The 18,739-nt window shown below is 32.2% G+C and overlaps 2 protein-coding genes and 1 non-coding gene across 5 annotated transcripts; 1 reads left to right on the forward strand and 2 right to left on the reverse strand.

Annotated features, from left to right (window-relative positions):
* Positions 1–155: 155 nt before the first annotated feature.
* LOC103489525 (transcription factor TGA2.2) lies at positions 156–7,977 on the reverse strand. Of its 3 annotated transcripts, XM_051090958.1 has the most exons (12): positions 7,358–7,977; positions 7,175–7,272; positions 6,865–6,958; positions 6,300–6,375; positions 5,837–5,930; positions 5,524–5,595; positions 5,360–5,419; positions 2,142–2,219; positions 1,973–2,024; positions 1,438–1,709; positions 825–1,073; positions 156–498 (listed from the first exon to the last, which is right to left on the reverse strand). In XM_051090958.1, the coding sequence occupies exons 5-12, from the start codon at positions 5,900–5,902 to the stop codon at positions 352–354; spliced, it is 996 nt and encodes a 331-aa protein (XP_050946915.1). In that variant the 5' UTR covers positions 5,903–5,930; positions 6,300–6,375; positions 6,865–6,958; positions 7,175–7,272; positions 7,358–7,977; the 3' UTR covers positions 156–351. The 3 variants fall into 3 exon arrangements, with proteins under 3 accessions (XP_050946915.1, XP_008446973.1, XP_008446976.1); XM_008448751.3 differs by lacking the exon at positions 7,175–7,272; XM_008448754.3 differs by lacking the exon at positions 7,175–7,272 and having other exon boundaries at positions 6,865–6,981.
* On the reverse strand, positions 4,940–5,144 carry LOC127151527 (small nucleolar RNA U3). Its single transcript, XR_007824576.1, has one exon. It is a non-coding gene; the product is annotated as a small nucleolar RNA U3 (small nucleolar RNA).
* An 8,388-nt stretch (positions 7,978–16,365) lies between the features above and the next one.
* On the forward strand, positions 16,366–17,283 carry LOC103489524 (sigma factor binding protein 1, chloroplastic-like). Its single transcript, XM_017044732.2, has one exon. The coding sequence runs from the start codon at positions 16,669–16,671 to the stop codon at positions 17,089–17,091; it is 423 nt and encodes a 140-aa protein (XP_016900221.2). The 5' UTR covers positions 16,366–16,668; the 3' UTR covers positions 17,092–17,283.
* Positions 17,284–18,739: the final 1,456 nt, after the last annotated feature.

An 18,739-nucleotide genomic window follows, 5' to 3' on the forward strand; every position in this document is an offset into this window, starting at 1 on the left:
TCAGTAATACGGGGAAAACATGGCAAAAAGGTGTGCAGTAATTTCTTCTGTAGAACCTAGTATGTTTCTCTAGACACTTTTGTAACTATCTTCCTCTGGACATTCTACCATCTATAGATTCCTCGAGGATAAAATTGTTTTCTATCAAAAAAAAATTAAAGAAAAAGGGTGGGGGACTTCCTTTAAATAAAATACAGGTACATACAGCTTATTACAAGTAGCATCTCTAGAACATCACAAGATTGATAACATATAATCATGCACACCAATGAAAATTGAGGACTCACGCAATTGTTAAATCGTTAATCTAGTGCTTTTGTCAATATACTTGAGGAAAAATCAAAAAGCTATTCACTCTTTTGGGCGAGCAAGCCAGAGAGAGCTAAGGGCTCGCAGTCTGGAGAAGTAATCATGAATTGCAAGAAGTGCACGAGCTGACTGACGAGTTGTCAAAATTCGATGCATTTGTTGTAGTGTTTGTTGTCGTAGATTGTCAGCCTGGTAATTTTTTTAGCCCCAAAATCCCAAACAAGGAAAGGGAGAAAAAATCTTTAGAAAGCACTAGAATGGAAGGAGTTTTTGGTTCATAAGTGAATGTGAAGCAGAATGGAAATATACACAGATAGTCTAAAGCTCGAACTCAAATTTCTTAGAGAACATATGAGTAAGCACCTGAATATGAGATCTAAATCTAGATTTGAACAGCATATGCAAGAAAAGATGGGTTCCCAACCGAGAACTCCACGGAAAGATAAATGGCAAAATGCATTTTCTTCTCTTTGCGGGTGCTGGGAGATAAGTTTAAGAAAATTTGTTATGCATACCTGGCGAATAAAACCCTCAAGGGTCCCAAGTTTACCCATGGCCGTGGCCATTTGACCCATATAGTTTGCCACATTGCCAGATGTATTTGAGGAGCCAAGAGATCCACTGGATAACGTCTCAGCCAATGATTGTTGCAATGCTTCCATGCCTTGTGACAATGCATCTTCAGTCTGTTGTGAGGACTGCTGCAAGTTGGATATGCCCATCAACTGCTGTTCTGTGAGGGGCTCCAATTGATTGACAAGAAGCTGCAGACGGCAGTTTTAGTAGTGCTTAAAACTCAGAGCTCTAGTTCATACTGGTAGCAACATCAAAACATCAGTTAAAGCAGTTCAATATTTTGTGTTAGACATATAGCATATTCTATATTCCTATCGCCAGCATGATAATTAACTTAAGAAGCAAAAACTGATCGATGAAAAATATTACTAGCAAAAGTTCACATCATATCCTCTTCATATACTTATTTGTTGTTCTATGCAGTTCCCCTCGTTCTTCATTAAGTATCTTAGAGTACTTTCCCTCCTTTGTGTGGTTCCCAACTATAGAGATTTTTCAGAACTGCCCCACACCATGGGAAGTATGAACTATGACGAAACAAAATGACCACACCTTTAGAAGTTCTGATGAACGGAAACCACCAAGCCACAAAAAACATCTTTCAGCAGGAGTTTTCCACATGCCAGACAATAAATGAAAAACATCAGCCTTTGCAGCGACACCCTTTAGCCGAAAAACTTCATCATAATGAGCCAAGATGCCATCCACAATCATTCGAAGTTCAGTATCACTGGCATGAGAATTAACTGCTGCTCTCAGTTCATTGATTTGCTTGTTTTGTTCTTCCAACCAACGGGCATATTCCACATCAAATGCCATGGCCCCTGCAAATGTGGAGTAGCTGATGCTATTCAACTTCAAACTGAAAAGATAGCTAAAAGAAAACACACTTACTGCCAAAAAATTGTTCAGGTACATAATCTGGGGTACTTTGCAGATATTAATTATGATGCAGGAGATAAATGAAACTGAGTTGGGCTAATAATAATGTCAGATTACAATGTCTCTCACAGACTAACATAGTCATATCTCAAATTTCAGGTTGTCTTTTGAAAGTAAATATCATAATTCAAGATAGTTAAAATACCATTTCCAGCCATTGAATGGGCCTGATCTCCTGAGCTTGATATGAAAATTCCCTAAACAGAGGGACACAGTTTATAGAAATTTAAAGAGATGCAAACTTGAGCGGTAGAGAACAAAAGCGAATCACAATATATGGTAAGTAACAGTCATGAAAAGGAAATGCAGGCAACCTGCTGCCGTGCCCGCTGAAGCTCCTGTTCTAGTTGGGTCAACTTTAAACGACTACTCTCCAGCTGTTGGACATAAGCCTGCATAGAGATAAGATCAGGGAACAAGTCGGATTCAGTGAGACTCATTAGTAAATTTGAAATAACCAAGTTTTCTTAATTACTGAGATCATTGATAAGGTTATAGACCAGCTTTCATTATATATAATTTTCTAAAAAAAAAAAGAACCCAGAGGTACGAAAGCCATGGTATAAGGGAACCAAAGTAGTAGAAAACAGCTCTCATCAGATGCCCTAATATGCTAATATTAAGCTGTTGCTCATGTGAACGTCCTTAATATGCTAATATTAAGTTGTTGCTCATGTGATCAGGACGTTCAATCAAATAAATATCCTCAAAGGCATCAAAGTTAGCCAAAAATACAAGACAAGAATCATGGCAGGAATGAAGTCTTAAAATTAATGATGAGGAAGAGGGAGCTGTGTACTTAGGAAGAGATAAAGAAAGAGGCATTAATCTTACGCAGTACAAAGAAGATGAAGTTTATGATGGTGGACATGCCAGAGTTCATAATGTCAATAATGTAACTAATGTAGCCTAAGTAGTCTCTAGGAGAAATTTTTCAAGAACCAAGATTGTGAATCTTTTATTAGAATGAATTATATAATAAAAAATTATATGTTTCATACAAAAGGGAAAATTTGTAGAGTTTTATGACAAGTGGGGGCAAAGAAAATTAACTTAGAATATTAATTAATTACCCAATTAACCCCATTCGAATGATGCCCCACCAAAAAGAAAACTCGTCCTCGAGTTTTAAAAAGAAAAAGAATTACGAAGCAAACAATGAATGAAATAAACTTGTTCAATGGAGTATGACCAAACCAACCTCCTACGTTTTGAATAAAAATATTATGATGAAAGGAATAAATTCGAGATAAAAAATCCAATATTGCCACCAAAAGATGAACCTCTCCATCAGCAGTAAACCTGAAAAAGATGTTTCCTTCATGCTCATTCAAAACCATATTCAAAGGATCAATTATAAAAGAATTAGCTTCCAACGAGAACCCTTCAAAAATCACATTTTCTTCATCCTTTGCTTCAAGTTTTTTCACGTTGTGGTAATCAATTTCCAACTCAATTGGTATGTCATTCTTGGTTGATTCTTTGATTCCTGCCTCGACATTTAGAGTATTGATGTTCAATACCACTTTTCCATTTTCTTCGTTGGATTTTTCTTTTCACTCTAAGACTACTTCCAAATTAACATTTTTAATTTCTTCTTTTTTAATCTTCTACTTCATCGAATGAATTTTTCCCCAATCACCTTTGTCAACTACATGAGTCTCAACAAGATTTTCTCCAAATTTATCTTCGAGTTTCTATTTGAAAAGTTTCTAACTAAGATTCCTTTGTTTCTTCTTTAGTATACAAAGTCAATTCTTGCTTGAACTCTTCTTCAATATGTTGAGTCATTTTCTCCGATGAACATTGGATTTCTTTGGTTGTTTTCCTTTTTTCCTTGAATGCTATGGGATCAAAGTAGTCATTTTGTTGGATATATGTTTCAATCTCATAGTGAGTGTAGGACTTATCACTTATTTTCTTAAATCAACCTTTCGTGGTCATGTTTCATAACTAAAAGAGTAATTTTGAGTCCCGGATATTCTTCTTGGGTAGTAAAAATCCATTTTTTTATGATTTTTTACAATTCTCTAATTCATCTAACTCTCAATCTTTGTGTTGATTTCTTGAAAATTGGGTTTTATTGCATCATTTGGCCCTTTTTCAATATTATTGTTCTCTCTCTGTCCCCAACTGCCTTAGATACATCGTCAGACCCACTAGAATCGAAGTTCCAATGTTGGGAATGACTTTGAGAAAATCAAACATGGGTAAAATTAGCATGTTGAAATTCTTCTTTGGAATCATTTGAGTCAGAACTCCAGCACTGTTTTTGTTGATTTTCTTGTCTATACAAACTGTGCTGCATTTTTTCTTGGATATTTTCTTTGATCGAGTTCATATTTTGAAAAATTTTTGGTTTCTTCTTTCTTTCTTGGAATTTTAAGGGTTCCCCCTAAATAGATGTGACTTGTTTGGCAACAAGCACCGCACTCAAAGCTCTCTCTCGTGATCAGTATTAGCAAGAGTTTTCCAAACTTCCACCGGCGGTAACTAATGTTGGCTCAAGCGGCTCTCATACCAAGTTGATGTAGCCTATGTAGTCTCTAGGAGAAATCCTCCAAGATTGTGAATCTTTTATTAGAATGAATAATGTATTCATTCAAGAGGAGAATACTCCTATTTATATAGTTTTATTACTAGTGGGATAAAAAGGAAATTAACTTAGAATATTAAATAATTACTGAATTAACCTCTATTCTTCTTACATTAGTAACAATTCTCCTTTGCCTTCCCTTTGTAAGGACATGTGGAGTCACAATTACTTCAAGAAACTAAAATCATTTTACAGGAGGTCAGCAAAAGTAGGTGATCCAAATACTCTAGATAAGGTGGGAGACCACGGTTGACAATTCACTAATTGGAAGTGCAGTGACATTTGGACTGAAAGGGACTAGAAGTGCAGGAACTCTTAAATTTCACTTGATATTTTTACATAAGACTATGCTTTAAGTTGTCATTTCATAAAGAGTATAGGACAACATAGTGCTAATAAAACTGAAAGCTTCTAAACCAAGTATTACTTTCATCAACAGTGATAAATAAGATAAAGATCAAGTGCATTCTTTTGCTTCAGCTTTAACATGACATTTAGGATCTATGAAGTTATTTAGGACTGTCAGACCGCCATGCGACCATCCCAGCAGTACAAAATTGGCAAGAATCTACAGCCACTAGACCTAGGGTCCATTGAACCATTAATCACGCTCTAGCCAAAAGGCAGTGGTTCATCCACCAAACTTTAGTTCTTGTCTCCTTAGAACTCAAAGGACACAGTTATACAACCTATAGAACAAATCTAGGTCAAGGAAGGTCATTGAAGTTATTTAGGTGAAAGTTATCATCTTTTTGTTTTTCTTTTTTCTTTTTTCTTTTTTTGTTTTAACAACAGGAAAAGATTGTAGTCCAATTTAATGAGATGCCTTCATACATTAAATTTTACTACTTTATTAATTAAACTCTTCTTTTCTGAACTAAACAACATGCGTGTCAGAATTGTAATAAAAGCAGGAAACAAAATATAGAGCCATACTTTTTTTCGCAGTCGGCTTTTCCTTGCAGCTTCACGATTCTGTGCAAGCCTGCGTAGAGTCTGAAAAGTAAAAAATATAATAATCCATTTTTGTCACACAAGGTCATCATAGCCAAGAAGATGTATCTTGGATGTCAATTACATAACTAATGTACGGGTACAACCTTCTGATCAGACTTATCTTTCGTTCGATCACTGGAATCAGAAGCCACAGCATTCCGTTGAAGCATATCAAGCTGTAAATGTGGGAGATGAAATATATATATAAGGGTAGAAATACATCATCAACACTTCTCTCAGGAACTAAAGATGAGTCAGAGTATTAACAAAACTATGCAGTTTAGAGAAAAAATCAACAGTGCCAACTGTTACAACCTAAACAAAATCCTATCCCCTACCTAAAGCGTAATAATATAAATCATGTACATGAAAAGAGATGTACAGGAGAGCATATCAGTCAAATATGAAAGACATTACCCTCTGGTGTTTGTCATCGGTGTCGACATCAGTAGAGATATCAGTCCTTGGACTGACATCGGTCATGGCATATACTTTGAGGTTCTCTATAATACTGCAAGATAAGGAAACCAAGGGCATCACTGTATGGGAAGTGCTGTGGCAGTATGATTGTAAAGGACAACACTGTTCATGTATTCTAAAATTTCCAAAGGATCTTTTAACGTAATGACTGCAAAGTCATTTGAAACAAACTATATGGGTACATGGTACTAACACTGAGACTTTATACAAGACCATGACGGGAGAATTTCAAGTTGAATCGCCGCAATGTCGTGTGAATGCTTGAGTGTGTGTGTGAGACTAAGATAATTGAATTACAAACAAATGAACTTACAAGGTTTGTTCACTCATTACAGGGGAAGAAAACAGAGGTAAAGAAACTTATGAGAGGACACAAAACCAGAAATCAAATATAATTCACCTTACTAGAGGTTCCAGTATAGAAAGTTACAAGCAACTGTTTGGCCTCTTGTTAATAGGACTCTGAAGCACAGTTTCTGCATCAAGAGTTCAACAAATTACTATCCAATAAAAGAGGGCATGTATACCAAGTAAGTGTGAGTGTTTGTGTCTTTATCTTAGCAGAATTTCCACCCAGAACAGTAGTAATTATTAGTTGTTGTTAGAGGCGGGTAGGAAAGGTGAACAAGTATTCCTTTTTCTTTAATGGTATGAATAGAAAACTGTGGCCTCCGCAGGAACTTACATCCACTAAGTTGGATTAAGGTAATCTGGATACAGAATGCGGTTACCTTGTTGTTTACAACTGGAGATTAAAATAGAACGTTAAAATTACAAAGTTCGTCCCTACGGTTTAAAAGTCAGAATTCTATCTTTAGGGTTTAATAAAACTCTTTGGTCTATTTAGGGGGATTTTATAATTACAGGGACTAATTATAAGGTTTTACCAGACCACAAAGATGAAATTCTAACTTTTGAAATCACAACTCGGAGCAGCCATGAGCAAACGTAAGGAAGGAACTTACAGTTGGTTACAAATGGATATCTCTGAAACGAAACCTGACATCCCGCTTGCCACTTTCTTCTCATTTCTTTCTCAACTCGCCTGGTCCACTAGCCCTAGGACCATCATGAAGATCAGTCTAAGACATCAAATTCAAAAGCCCCAAAATCTCAGCTAGTCGAGTATAAGTAAATGCTCGCATGAGATTCAGATATATGCATTGCAACCGATGATGTCAGGAAAAAATAGGAAGAGGCCTCGAAGAGAGGAAATATCCAGCATCAGTCATGAAAAGGAAGCCAACGAAACAGCAATTGAATTGTAAAAACTACCAAGCTACAGGATCACCACGATGTTATCTACAATCTTTTGAGTCATGGAACTCAACGCCAGCCCAGACAACCAAAGAGATCAAATTCACATAACGATCCTAATCAACAGGAAATCAATCGAGCTGACAAGCAAAGTATACCTCGGTTACCATCAACTCAGAAACGACATTAAATTAAAATTACCTAAATGATTCAGATTGCCCCCTGTAACTACATCACCCCTTAAGAGCCAAACAGCGGTAAGCAGTCGAAAAAACACAAAACTCGGCAGATGCTAACAATATCCCAGGTGTCAAACTCGCCCAAAACTAGTCAAAGTGGCATATCAGGAATTGGCTGCACGTATTTGACCGCAAACTAGCGAGACCCAGTTGGATAAATTAGTTGAATTGGAAAAATTGGAAGCCCCCCTTCCCAAATAACGCAGTTGGGTGAGAAATCAAAAACAGTTGCAGTAAATAATCAGCAAGGAAGCGCTTGCTTACAGATGAGGGCTGTGTTAAAGTGGGAGGTGAAGCAAAGTAAAGGCAGTAGAAGAAGTTTAGATGACGAAGATGGTGGGGGAATTGAGGTGGCGCTTGTGTATTACCGGATTCAAGTGTGGGAAAGGTGAGGGGAAGAGAGGGACGTTTCGTTCGGCTGTGTGTCAACTGCCAACCCAATCTCAAAAACCCCCTTTTTTACTTTATTGCGTGGAAATCTTCAACTTTCCAATGCCCAATTATTACCTTCTCCACCTTTTTCTAATTCTGTGTGTGTTGATGAAGGTCGGTGGGTTTGACATTTTATAATTGTTTTTTTTTTGGGGGGGGGGGGGGGGGGATTTTTCTACGCTAGCTTCTGTTGCAGCAATGTCAGTGATCTACTAATTTTAGCCATGGGACTGAATTTGAAAACACAGACACACCAGTGCCCGCTCGCTTTACAGTTTGACCAATCATCTGGGTCACTCAGTTTGGAACCACCCAAAATTGTTTTCTTCTTTTGGCCTATTTGTAGCATAATGCAACGTAGAGGGAAATGAATTTTGTTCCAATCGAATGATTAGCCGATTTATATCCCTTTTTTTAAGTATAAAAAATATTAGAATGAAGAGTTAACCTTTGTGTCCTTGCTCTTCCCTACCTTAATTGAATCCTTTCAAAGAAAATTAACTATGAAGTCAAATAATAACAACAGCAATGAAATATCAATAGGAATTAGAATTTATAGACGATGAAAGATAAGTATTTAGTGATAAATCAAGATTAAAAGGGTGAATCTTGAAACTTATTGATTATACTAAAACAAAATTTAAATAAAAGATAGAATTTAACCTTTTGAAACCAATAAACTGAATTAAAATCAAAAGAACTTGAAATGTAGTAAAATCTAGTAAAGTCTATCAATGTCACTTATAATTTATCAACATAGAAGTCTTTGAGATGAAAAAATTTATGCAAGTGAAGCGACCAAATCTTTGAATCGAAATAAAGATCTTTAGATCAAAATTAAGATGATTTTAGAAGTCTAAAAGCTAACTAAAATGCACGTTTTCATTCCAAGAAATGAAAAGTATGTGATCCTTCCATGTTGAATTTTTTTCTAAACTATAAATGAAACTCTTGAATACAACCTACCGCTTTCATCATCAATCTCGTGTGAGGTGCGTTTCAAGTTTGTATTTATCTACGAACTAAAAAAACTTATTTTTGTACATTTTTCTTCTTTTAGTTATTGGTAAATAAAACTTTTTACCACTATATAGTTGTTCGATGAACGGTTGAATGAAATTTGATAAATTTTGAGTTTAAAAAATATTGTTGACATTCCAACATAAGTGAAATGTTTATCATATTTTTGCTTTTATTCTTTTAAAAAATGAATTTATGGTTCATGCATTTCACACATATGTACTACCGCTTCTCCGTGTGTACATTATGGTTTATTTAAAAATATGAATGAAAAAAATTCAAAGAGTTCTTAAATTTTAATCCATTCAGTCAAGGTCTTCTTGACCTTTCATCACGAGACAAACACAATCAGGGAAGGTCGAGGAGCTTTGAGAGCAAATTCCCAAATTTGTTGGGACATCGTCAAAAATTGATGATAGCTTAACGAAAAGGGATTATCAAGTGATAAATGATCTGTGGCGGGGGCATTAAAGTCCAAAATCAAGTCTAAAAATTTGGTCTCCTCACCTTCCTATTTTCCTTGGTAAATCTCTCTCTGGTATGATTCACCTAATTAAATTTTAAACCTAAAATCTAAAATAGTTTCAAGGCAAATCTCCCTCCTGCAATTTTCGTCTTCTGCTAATAAGACAAGTTTTGCCCTTTTCATCGACGTGAATATTAATATAAATAAAAATTGATTTAGCAAAAAGGTTGATTGCAACCAATAATAAACTTTACGGGATAATTGATTAAATTGGTAGTTGTTGTTATTGTAACCAACCCCATATAGTATTCCATAGTTTTGTGCAATTTTTCCATTTTGTTATTTTCAAAGTATCTACCTAATTTTGAAAACGTATTTAGAAAATGAGATGCAAAAAACAAGTAAGAATTATGTTTATTACAATATAGAAACAAGAAACTGAAACATTACTAAATGAGTGAGAGGCAGAGGCATGAGCAATTTAACAGGAGTGTTGTAGATCTAGATACATATATTTGGGAATTATTTTGTTGATTGTGATGCCTATTTATTTTAGATTGTGTAGGTCTATACAAAAGATATTTCCAACTTAATTAGATCTAATTAATATGTGATGGACCCAAATGTAGCCGCCTAATAACTGATGGATTATGTCTCTAAGAAGCGGTTTGGCTCAGGGGTTTAGAGAAGGGAAATGGGCTTGGGCATTACGTTTATTTCAAGGTTCACATTACCTTGCCCTGGAAGAATTATTTCCCGGACATCATGAAATATCAACTTCCTTCTTTCTTTCTTTCTTTTAATTTGAGAGAACTGTATAATATAGGGATATGGAGATTATTTTAGGGATAGGATAAGAAATGTCCCTTCCAAGATTGACCATTTTCTCTGAATTAGGAATAGTTGAATTTGATGGATGGCGGAAGTTGTGGTTCGATTCACTTTCGTGTATGAAGGTATATTTAAAAAACATATATTATGTGGGTTTTAAAGTTCTTTAAATTCTTTTGAAAAGTTAAATCATGCAAATACAAATAAATATATTAATTGTTTGTTAAAACTTCTTCGTGGCAACACTTACGAAACAAACGAACTCTGGTGTATACACTAGTGCAGTAAAGAAACACCAAAATGAGACAATTAGGTCAAATATTACCCCGTTCAATAGAAATAAATCAATAGTATTTTAAAAAGTGAGTTTCATTGAATTACGTTTAGTATTCTTTACTTGCATATTGTATCTATACTAACACATGAGATCGACTTCCAAACCCATAAGCTTAGCTGCAATTCGATTGACGAGTGGTGATAAATTTGATTTCGTTTGAAAATTGGTGTACTGTGTTACTGTTTATGGTTTGGGTTATAATTACTATTATTGTTACAATTTTAGAGAAAAATTATAAATTTTAACACATTTATTGTATCTATACCGTAATGATAAGAGTAAATTTAACAAAATTAATTTTAAGTAAACGGAATAAAAAAATAATCAAATTACATTTATAATTGTGATTCATTATGATTGATCTATATATCTATAAAATTTTATTACTATTACACTAATTTTAATTACTAATAAGAAGATGTGGCGTTAGCTTAAAATCAAGAAAAAAAACTTAAATATCTATTTCTTTCTTTCCTTGTTCTTCTCTCTTTTTTTTCTTTGTGTTGAAAGTTTGACTTATCACACATCTTATATATATTTATTGGAAAGAAAAAAAAAACTAAGCATAGTTTAACTAATCAAATTAATATATCATAATATTTATAGAGAAAAAATGAGAGCTTGAAATCTCTAATACACATATGGTTCAGTTATATAATAATAACAAAGAAAAAGATGTAAAAAAGCAAAGATAAGTTAAAACCAAAAGATTTGGTCCTACTTGATAAACATCTCATTTTTTTTATGGTCTTTAAAAATTAAACTTGTATAAATACTCTTTTTAATTATCTGTTTATACATTTTGATATGAAAATTTTATTTACAATTCTAAATTTAAAATCAATTTTTAAAAAATGGGATAATAATTCAAATATTTAAAGTAAATATGAAAACCGTAATTGAAGAAACATCTAACTTTCGAAAAGAGAAAATTAAAATTAAAGTTACAAGGAATAAGAGATGTATTTTATGTTAGTTAAAATGAGCCAAATAGAATGTAATATATAAAATAAGAAAACAGAAAATTCTCTTTAAAATTCACTCCTGTTTATTTGAAAGGTTCACCGATGTGTATCGTTCTTTTGCACTATATATCATAGCAAATAAGATGTGTAATGCATGGAAGGATATTTTAAAAACACATGAGTCAATTTATCTAATATTTGTAATATTTTGTTCAATTTTTCTCTTTCTTCTTTTTGTATTTGTCCTGTTCTGTTTATTTGTTATTCTGCTTTTTTTTTTCTCTCTCTCTCTCTTTGCATTCCATTTGTATGTGAACCAAATATTAGTGGCACATTATTCTCCCTTGGGATTCTTGGTCATAACATGTGATTGCATGACCGTATAATTTCTCTCTCTTTTTCTTTCTCAACTTGAAAGCGAACTTATTAATTTCTTGAACCCTTCCTTTTGACCCAAGATTGTGGCTTTCAAGCTTTCGTGTCTATTTTGCTTTCTCCTTATTATGTGATAATGTTATTTTATTGGATCTTTTTATAAGATATTTTCATTTTGAGAATAAAAACTAGTTTGGCAGATCCTGTGGTGACAGGATATTATATATATAAAGAATGGAAGTCTGGTAATATTTGCAAATAATTTGCTACTGCCTTTAGTTGGAAATTTTGCTTCAACAAATATAAAACTAATTCATTTGCTCCAAATAAAATTAAAAATAATAAAAAAAAAAAACATTGTTGAATTTATGTCACGAAATGAATTAATATAACCATTTCACAAAATTGTTGGGTTGTAAATTATAAATTAAATTGAAATAAATTTTGATTATAAGCTACTTAAATAATTCTTCCTGACACAAGTCAAATCATGCTTAAAATACTAATTAAGTTTGAAACATACACACACGATTGATGTTCATGTGAGATATAAAGAAAAAAGAATACACTAATCATGCCAAAGATTGCATTTTTCAATGAACTTGATATTGTTGCCTTTAAATCAACCGTTTTGACAGGTAAGATCGAAGAATTGCTAACACATTGTCTTATCTTAACTTTGAAAAAATTATACAGAATTGTAGCTTAGGAGTTTCAAATTTGCACGTTATGTACAAATAAATTAAATATTTAATTTAGATCAAATACATGCTTTTTTTAGATGAATATTAACAGTGATGTGTTTGTCTTTGTTATATATATTTTTTTTATTGTTGTATTAATAAATCAAAGTCCGTAAATTGATTTTCAAATTATTTTCCTAAGTTGTTTTTTTTATATATAGTTATATTTGAAGACATTAAAAATTTTGAAAAGAAATTATAGAATATATTTTGGAAGTGTTAAAATTACTTTTACCAGATTTGAGATCACTTGGAAACATGATTAAAGGCACCTTAATATTTGTTTTACCACAATGCACCTCATTTACCATGAAGTCTGACCCATCCACCAACAATGCACCTCATTATACCTATTCTGCCTTCCACACTCCCTCATTGTTTTTCAAAGTAAACCAACTAAACATGGGGATGGATCTATTTATCAACACAATAGGTCAACCTCACATCAATATGCAATGCTAAATTTTAGTAATTGTATTTAATTGGCAAAATTCTGGTAAATATTTAAATATATATTTTAACTAGTTAAATTATATTGGAATAAAGAAAAGAAAGTTGAATTATGGAAGTATTTAGTGTGTTATGATAGTTATATTTGATGGACGTATATGAAAAGACATTTTGGGACATAGGCATGAAAATATTATAAATGGAAAGGACAAGAGAAGAACGTAACTGAGCGATGGCCTTTGAGATGGGTGGCAAAAATTGACGTAGACCGGAGAGGACAGCTCCCAATTTGAAAGACCACTGTGCCTTCTCATCGTCTTACCTACGAGTAATCTTCCACTTCCAATGCATTTATATCCATATTTTATTATCATTATTATTTTATTTTGTTTTAAAACTTATTTATTATATATTTAGAATTTTGTAACTAATATTATTTAATTTAGATATTATAACCATATGTTCTATACATAATAATAAGGGTTAAGATTCTTCTAAAATTTTGTTTTTGACCTCTCAAGCAATTCAAAGGAATTCATAAAACATATCGAGTCACTCTGTTAATGTTCCAAAAAGAAGATAAAGCACACACGATCTTCGATTGGAAAGAGAACAAAAAAAAACCAACCCATACAAGAAAAAATGATATTTTAAATTTAAATCAATAATATTGTAGATGATTGAACCATCAATATTTATAATGATAATTTGTGTGTTTTTATTGAGAATCCCATATTAAAAGTATTTTAGGATGAAACTTGAGTTTTGAGAATTACGCAATATTTTAGAATATACACAACTTACACTTCATTTTATATGATAATCTTCCTTCTAATTATAAAATATTTATTAACAATAAAATAAAGTCTATTCATATCATCAATTACAAGACAAAAAATTTTAGAACAAACCATGATAACATTTCATAAAGTAGTTAAGTATGGATCAAACCAAGAATATAATTACTTGAAACTATTAATAGATGTATTGATCAATTCACATATAGCACGTAGTGGTTTAAGTTTTGTGGTGTTTTGCTCGATCATAAAGCTCACAACAAATGGGTAGATTTAATGTTACCAAATAAAGAATATGGTACTTCGCTTTGAATTTGAAATTGATATTATAGAAAATAAACAAATTTTGTATTTTAATAAGATGTCTTTTAAATCATATACTTACATATGCGCATCGTTAAATAACATAACTCTTCAACGTCGTGTTCGAGAACATAACATTTAACTTTTAAAATTAAACTACCATTATACTAATTTAATGCTTTTAAGTTTCAAGCTTTAATATACGTGTATATCTTTCACAATGGTCAAATGAAAGTAGTTTAGATCATCATTTTAAAGCTTGAGTGTTCTATATAAAATATGCTAAATTATTTCTGGAATTCGTCCTTAAATTGTTAATTTATTTATGGAAAAGGTCATTATCGATAAAGTAATATAAAAATGATCATCAACTCCGATGTTTTCTTTTACACCAAATAAATAATCTTCAAAGGGATGATGATTTCAATGATAGGCAATCATATATATAGCAACACACGCTAGGTTGGTCAATACACCATGGGGATAAAAAAGAAGGAATTAATTAACATGTAGTAGAAATTATGATAAATTATTTTAAATGATAAAATTTTTCGAAATTCATTTAGTCGAGTAGTTGGCAATTTAGACTCCTTCACTAAAATTACCAACTTTGTTGCAAAGTTATCAAAAATTCTGTCTATGTTCAAATTCATCATTGACGATCTCAACTCTTTATTGTTGCCTTCATAGGAAACACGAAATAAAAATTTCAAACTATATACATTATAGTTAATGCATGCAATACACAACATATATATTTTCTTTCCTCAAACTATCTTTTAAGTCGTTTTAGATGTTTTTAAATAATCTTAAAATCAAAATTAAGAAAAATAAGATTTCCATGACTAAAAAGAAATAAACAAAAACAACGAAACGATTGAAAATACATCTAAAATACCAATTGTTGATTTATGCTTACTTTTGATTCCCTTCAACTCAAAAAAAAAAAATTAATTATTAAAATTTGAAATTAATTTTAAGATGTCTTTCAATTAAAATGAATATGGAAATTTATTGTAACTAAATGTGTAGAAATTAGATAACGTAGATGATGTTTATTACAAAACAATCCTAGATTTATAGTTGATTAAAAAAGTGCTATTAACATTCATAAAATGTAGGATATGTTTATTTCAATTTTTCACATCATCTATTCTGCATCCGACTTTATCCATCATGTAAAAAGAAAGGAAATGTCCAAATATAATTAAGAAAAAGAAAAACAAGGTCCTAAGAGGAAAGTGAAAATTTTATAGTATAATTAAAACTTATTCACAATCAGACCTCAACTAAAAGTAGATTAAAAATCTTTCTATAGCAAGAAATGCCAATTGACAAGAAAATTAGTCTTTAAACTTATGTTCATTGACATCTACAAACTCTGGCCAGTCAAACAAGACTGCACATATGACTTAATTGTTTATTTATTTATCGTTATTATGTTGGTTAAGTTTTGTGACTCAAATTTCAAGCTGGTATTAGAGTAATCTAAAAATGTTCGGTTAAATTACAAAAAACATCCTTAAATTTTAGTTAATATATATGATCCAAATTTCAACATTTACCTTAGGATAATCTAAAAATGTCCAGTTGCATTATAAAATATACTCAAACACTTTTAGAATATCGTTATCCTTAGTTTCGGATGAAAGCCACTAATAATATCAAGTTTGTGTGAAATTTTGTTTTCAAGACAATGAATCAACACAACACAACAATTGTTAATTACTTTTTTAGTACAAAATGCTCGAGTCTATCATCAAACATCGACAACTATCGAAAATACTTCTCTGAAACAATATATATAAATATATGCCTTTTCTAATAAACATAAATAATAATATACGGCAGATTTCTAAAAAAAGGAAAGAAAAAATAACAAACATCGTTATATTTATCGACGTTGGACTCGCCACCGAATAATGATTTTTCTTTTTTCATACTGCGATAGTCATAGTTAATATTCAAGCTTATAAAAGTGACACCCAAGTTTGTTATATTAGTCAAAGTAAGCATTGTTGTAGGATAATAAACGAAATGCATGCTAATGGGTTGCAACAAATTTGACATTAGTTGACATATCAATACAACAATGTTGAATTAATTAAGATGTGGGAATCGACAACACACTTTACATGTACATAAGCGTAAGTTGATGTAACCACATTTAGGTTCAAACAAGTTAGATTATAATTCTTCGGAAAAAAAAATGATAGTATATATATTCTTTTGTTCCGCTTGGGTGTGGGAGATTACGGGTCCTTTAAGGACATCTGGAAAGAAAGAACCTTCTATACCTTTTCCAATTTTCTCTTTGTTTCGTTTTCTTTGGGAATTTTCCTTCTCCCTTACAAATTTCCAACCCAACCCATTCCCAGGAAACCGCCGTTTGTTTGTTTCCCAAGAAAATTTCTCCAATCCGTACACCCTTATATATAAATCCCACCACCACCATATATCTTCCACTCCAAAATCACTCAAATTATAAAACCCCTGATTATCTCCATTTAAATTAAAAAGAAAAAAAGGAAAAGAAAAGAGGAGAAAATTCCCGATGAATGTAACAGGCAAAAAACAGGCAAAGAGAAGCAAGAAATCGACGGCGGCGGATTTCAAAGTAGTGTACATTTCGAGTCCGATGAAGGTGAAAACCAGCGCCTCGAAGTTTCGATCTCTTGTCCAGAAACTCACCGGTCAGGACTCGGATGCCGAGAGATTCATGGAGATGGCATCGGGTGCTAGTGATGGGAATGGACAATCGTGGGCATCGGCGTCGTTCCTTGACCAGCAACTCATGGGCGAGGAGGATGTAGTGGTGGGAGGAAAGGAGGAAGCGGCGGTTGGGGGTGTGAATCCGGCGGATGATTTGGTGTTTCTGCAGAATTTGGATGGGAATTTTGCAGAAATGTTCAATGGGTTTTGGCATGATTCTTCGACGGCACAAACTGAGATGACAGGTTTAAGTGCACTGCTGTAGTTTCGGAGTAGTAGTTCATAGTTTCTCCCATTTTTTTATTTTTTTGGTTTAACTAAAATAATGCGACGTGGAGTTGTATAGAAAGATGAAACCTTTCCTAGCCTCTTTCTTTGTTCATAGTTTATATTATTTTGAATATAATATATACGAGAATTTTGAGAATTTAATTATAATCAATGTTTTAATTTTTTATGTGTGTAGTGTGTTTGCACTGTTGGGATTCTTTTAATACGATTTTTTTCAGTTTATCGGCGAGATGATCTCTAACCTCCTAATCTGTAGTTTATAATTGTGTATGCATGTCTTTTCTAAATTTGTGAAGAAACTCATTTAAAATTTGTATTGTTAAAATCTGATACACGTCTTGCTAAGAAAAATTTAATTAGATTTCATATATCTCCCATCAAACCCTAAAAACTTTTATAATCTTGTATTAAGTAGATTTGTGTATTCTAAAAAATTGTTAAATGAATACTTATGTGATACATAAAATTACAAATTTAGGTCCATTTGATATTATTACTATTCGTGTTTTAAAGTTGAGTTGGTTTTTTTCCATATGGTAGAATATTTCGATCAAAATTTTGAAGTTTCGATGGCCTCAGAATTTCGTGTCCTCCACCAAATTTCTGGGAACTTTTTTAGCATTAAATATATTTGCTTAATTCAAGTTTTTTTTTTTTTTTTTTTCATTTTATGGTTATGATTGTCTCTATCTATTTGTACAGTTTCATAGACCAATTTTATTTTCCGACAAAAGATGAAGTTTTTTAGTTTGCAAATTTTTTTATATTATTTTGTGATTATTTTTCTTTTTTCTTTATATGTTTTTTTTACCTCGCATCTACATCAAAATAAAATAAGTATAAATAATTTTGTTATATTTTGTAGAATTGATTATAAAAAATGATGGATTATAGTCTAAATAAGTGACAATCAAAGTTTCATTCAAGTAATTGTTACAATTTTTATAAAATTTCTGAAAATTTTCATCCACATGGATAATTTGGATCTTATTTTTCCCACTAGTTTTTTTACAATGACTTTTTATTTTTCCTAGGTTATAGACATGGTTGAAAAGTTGACAACGAAACAAATAAATTTAATAGGCTGGAGTAGTGCTAACCAGAGATGCCCAATTTTCCCATGGGCCTCGTGGGGACCTGACCCCCAATTAAGTGGAGAATGGGGGGAAATTTTCGTGAGCTAAATGAGGATGGAATGAAAAATGCATTTCTGACTTTGTCCCTGCCACGGCCCTAATTACACTTTATTTTATTTAGTATAGTTGTGTAAAACTCACATGCTAATAGAAGAGTTTCTTGTAAATTAATTTTTGAAGTTAGCATAACTAAGTTCGAGTAAGCGTATTAATATAACGCGAGGAAATGGGCAGAAGGTGAATGAATTATTAGACAACGCATTGTGAAGAAATGGAACAACAAGTACAAAAAGATAAAGAGAATGGAAGACAGCAACGAACACTTAACCAATTATTAGGTAACGAGCTAGACGAGGAGGAATCTAATTAGTCAGCTAAACACAACTGATAAGTTTAAGTTAAGCATGAGTTAAGAATGATACTAAACTAACACGTGTAACACGATAAGTATGGGAGTTGTCGAGACTAAGGGAAGTGTAATACAGA

Source organism: Cucumis melo, chromosome 10 (assembly GCF_025177605.1).
Source record: "Cucumis melo cultivar AY chromosome 10, USDA_Cmelo_AY_1.0, whole genome shotgun sequence".
In the NCBI taxonomy this organism is placed as follows: domain Eukaryota; kingdom Viridiplantae; phylum Streptophyta; class Magnoliopsida; order Cucurbitales; family Cucurbitaceae; genus Cucumis; species Cucumis melo.

Bases quoted from the DNA above. Each gene is read 5' to 3' on its own strand.
- LOC103489525 (XM_008448751.3), bottom strand. From the start codon at position 5,902: ATGACCGATGTCAGTCCAAGGACTGATATCTCTACTGATGTCGACACC. The intron at 5,596-5,836 runs GTAATGTCTTTC...CCACATTTACAG, and splicing joins CCGATGACAAACACCAGAGG to CTTGATATGCTTCAACGGAA. The intron at 2,025-2,141 runs GTTGCCTGCATT...CCCTCTGTTTAG, and splicing joins TTCAGCGGGCACGGCAGCAG to GGAATTTTCATATCAAGCTC.
- LOC103489524 (XM_017044732.2), top strand. From the start codon at position 16,669: ATGAATGTAACAGGCAAAAAACAGGCAAAGAGAAGCAAGAAATCGACG.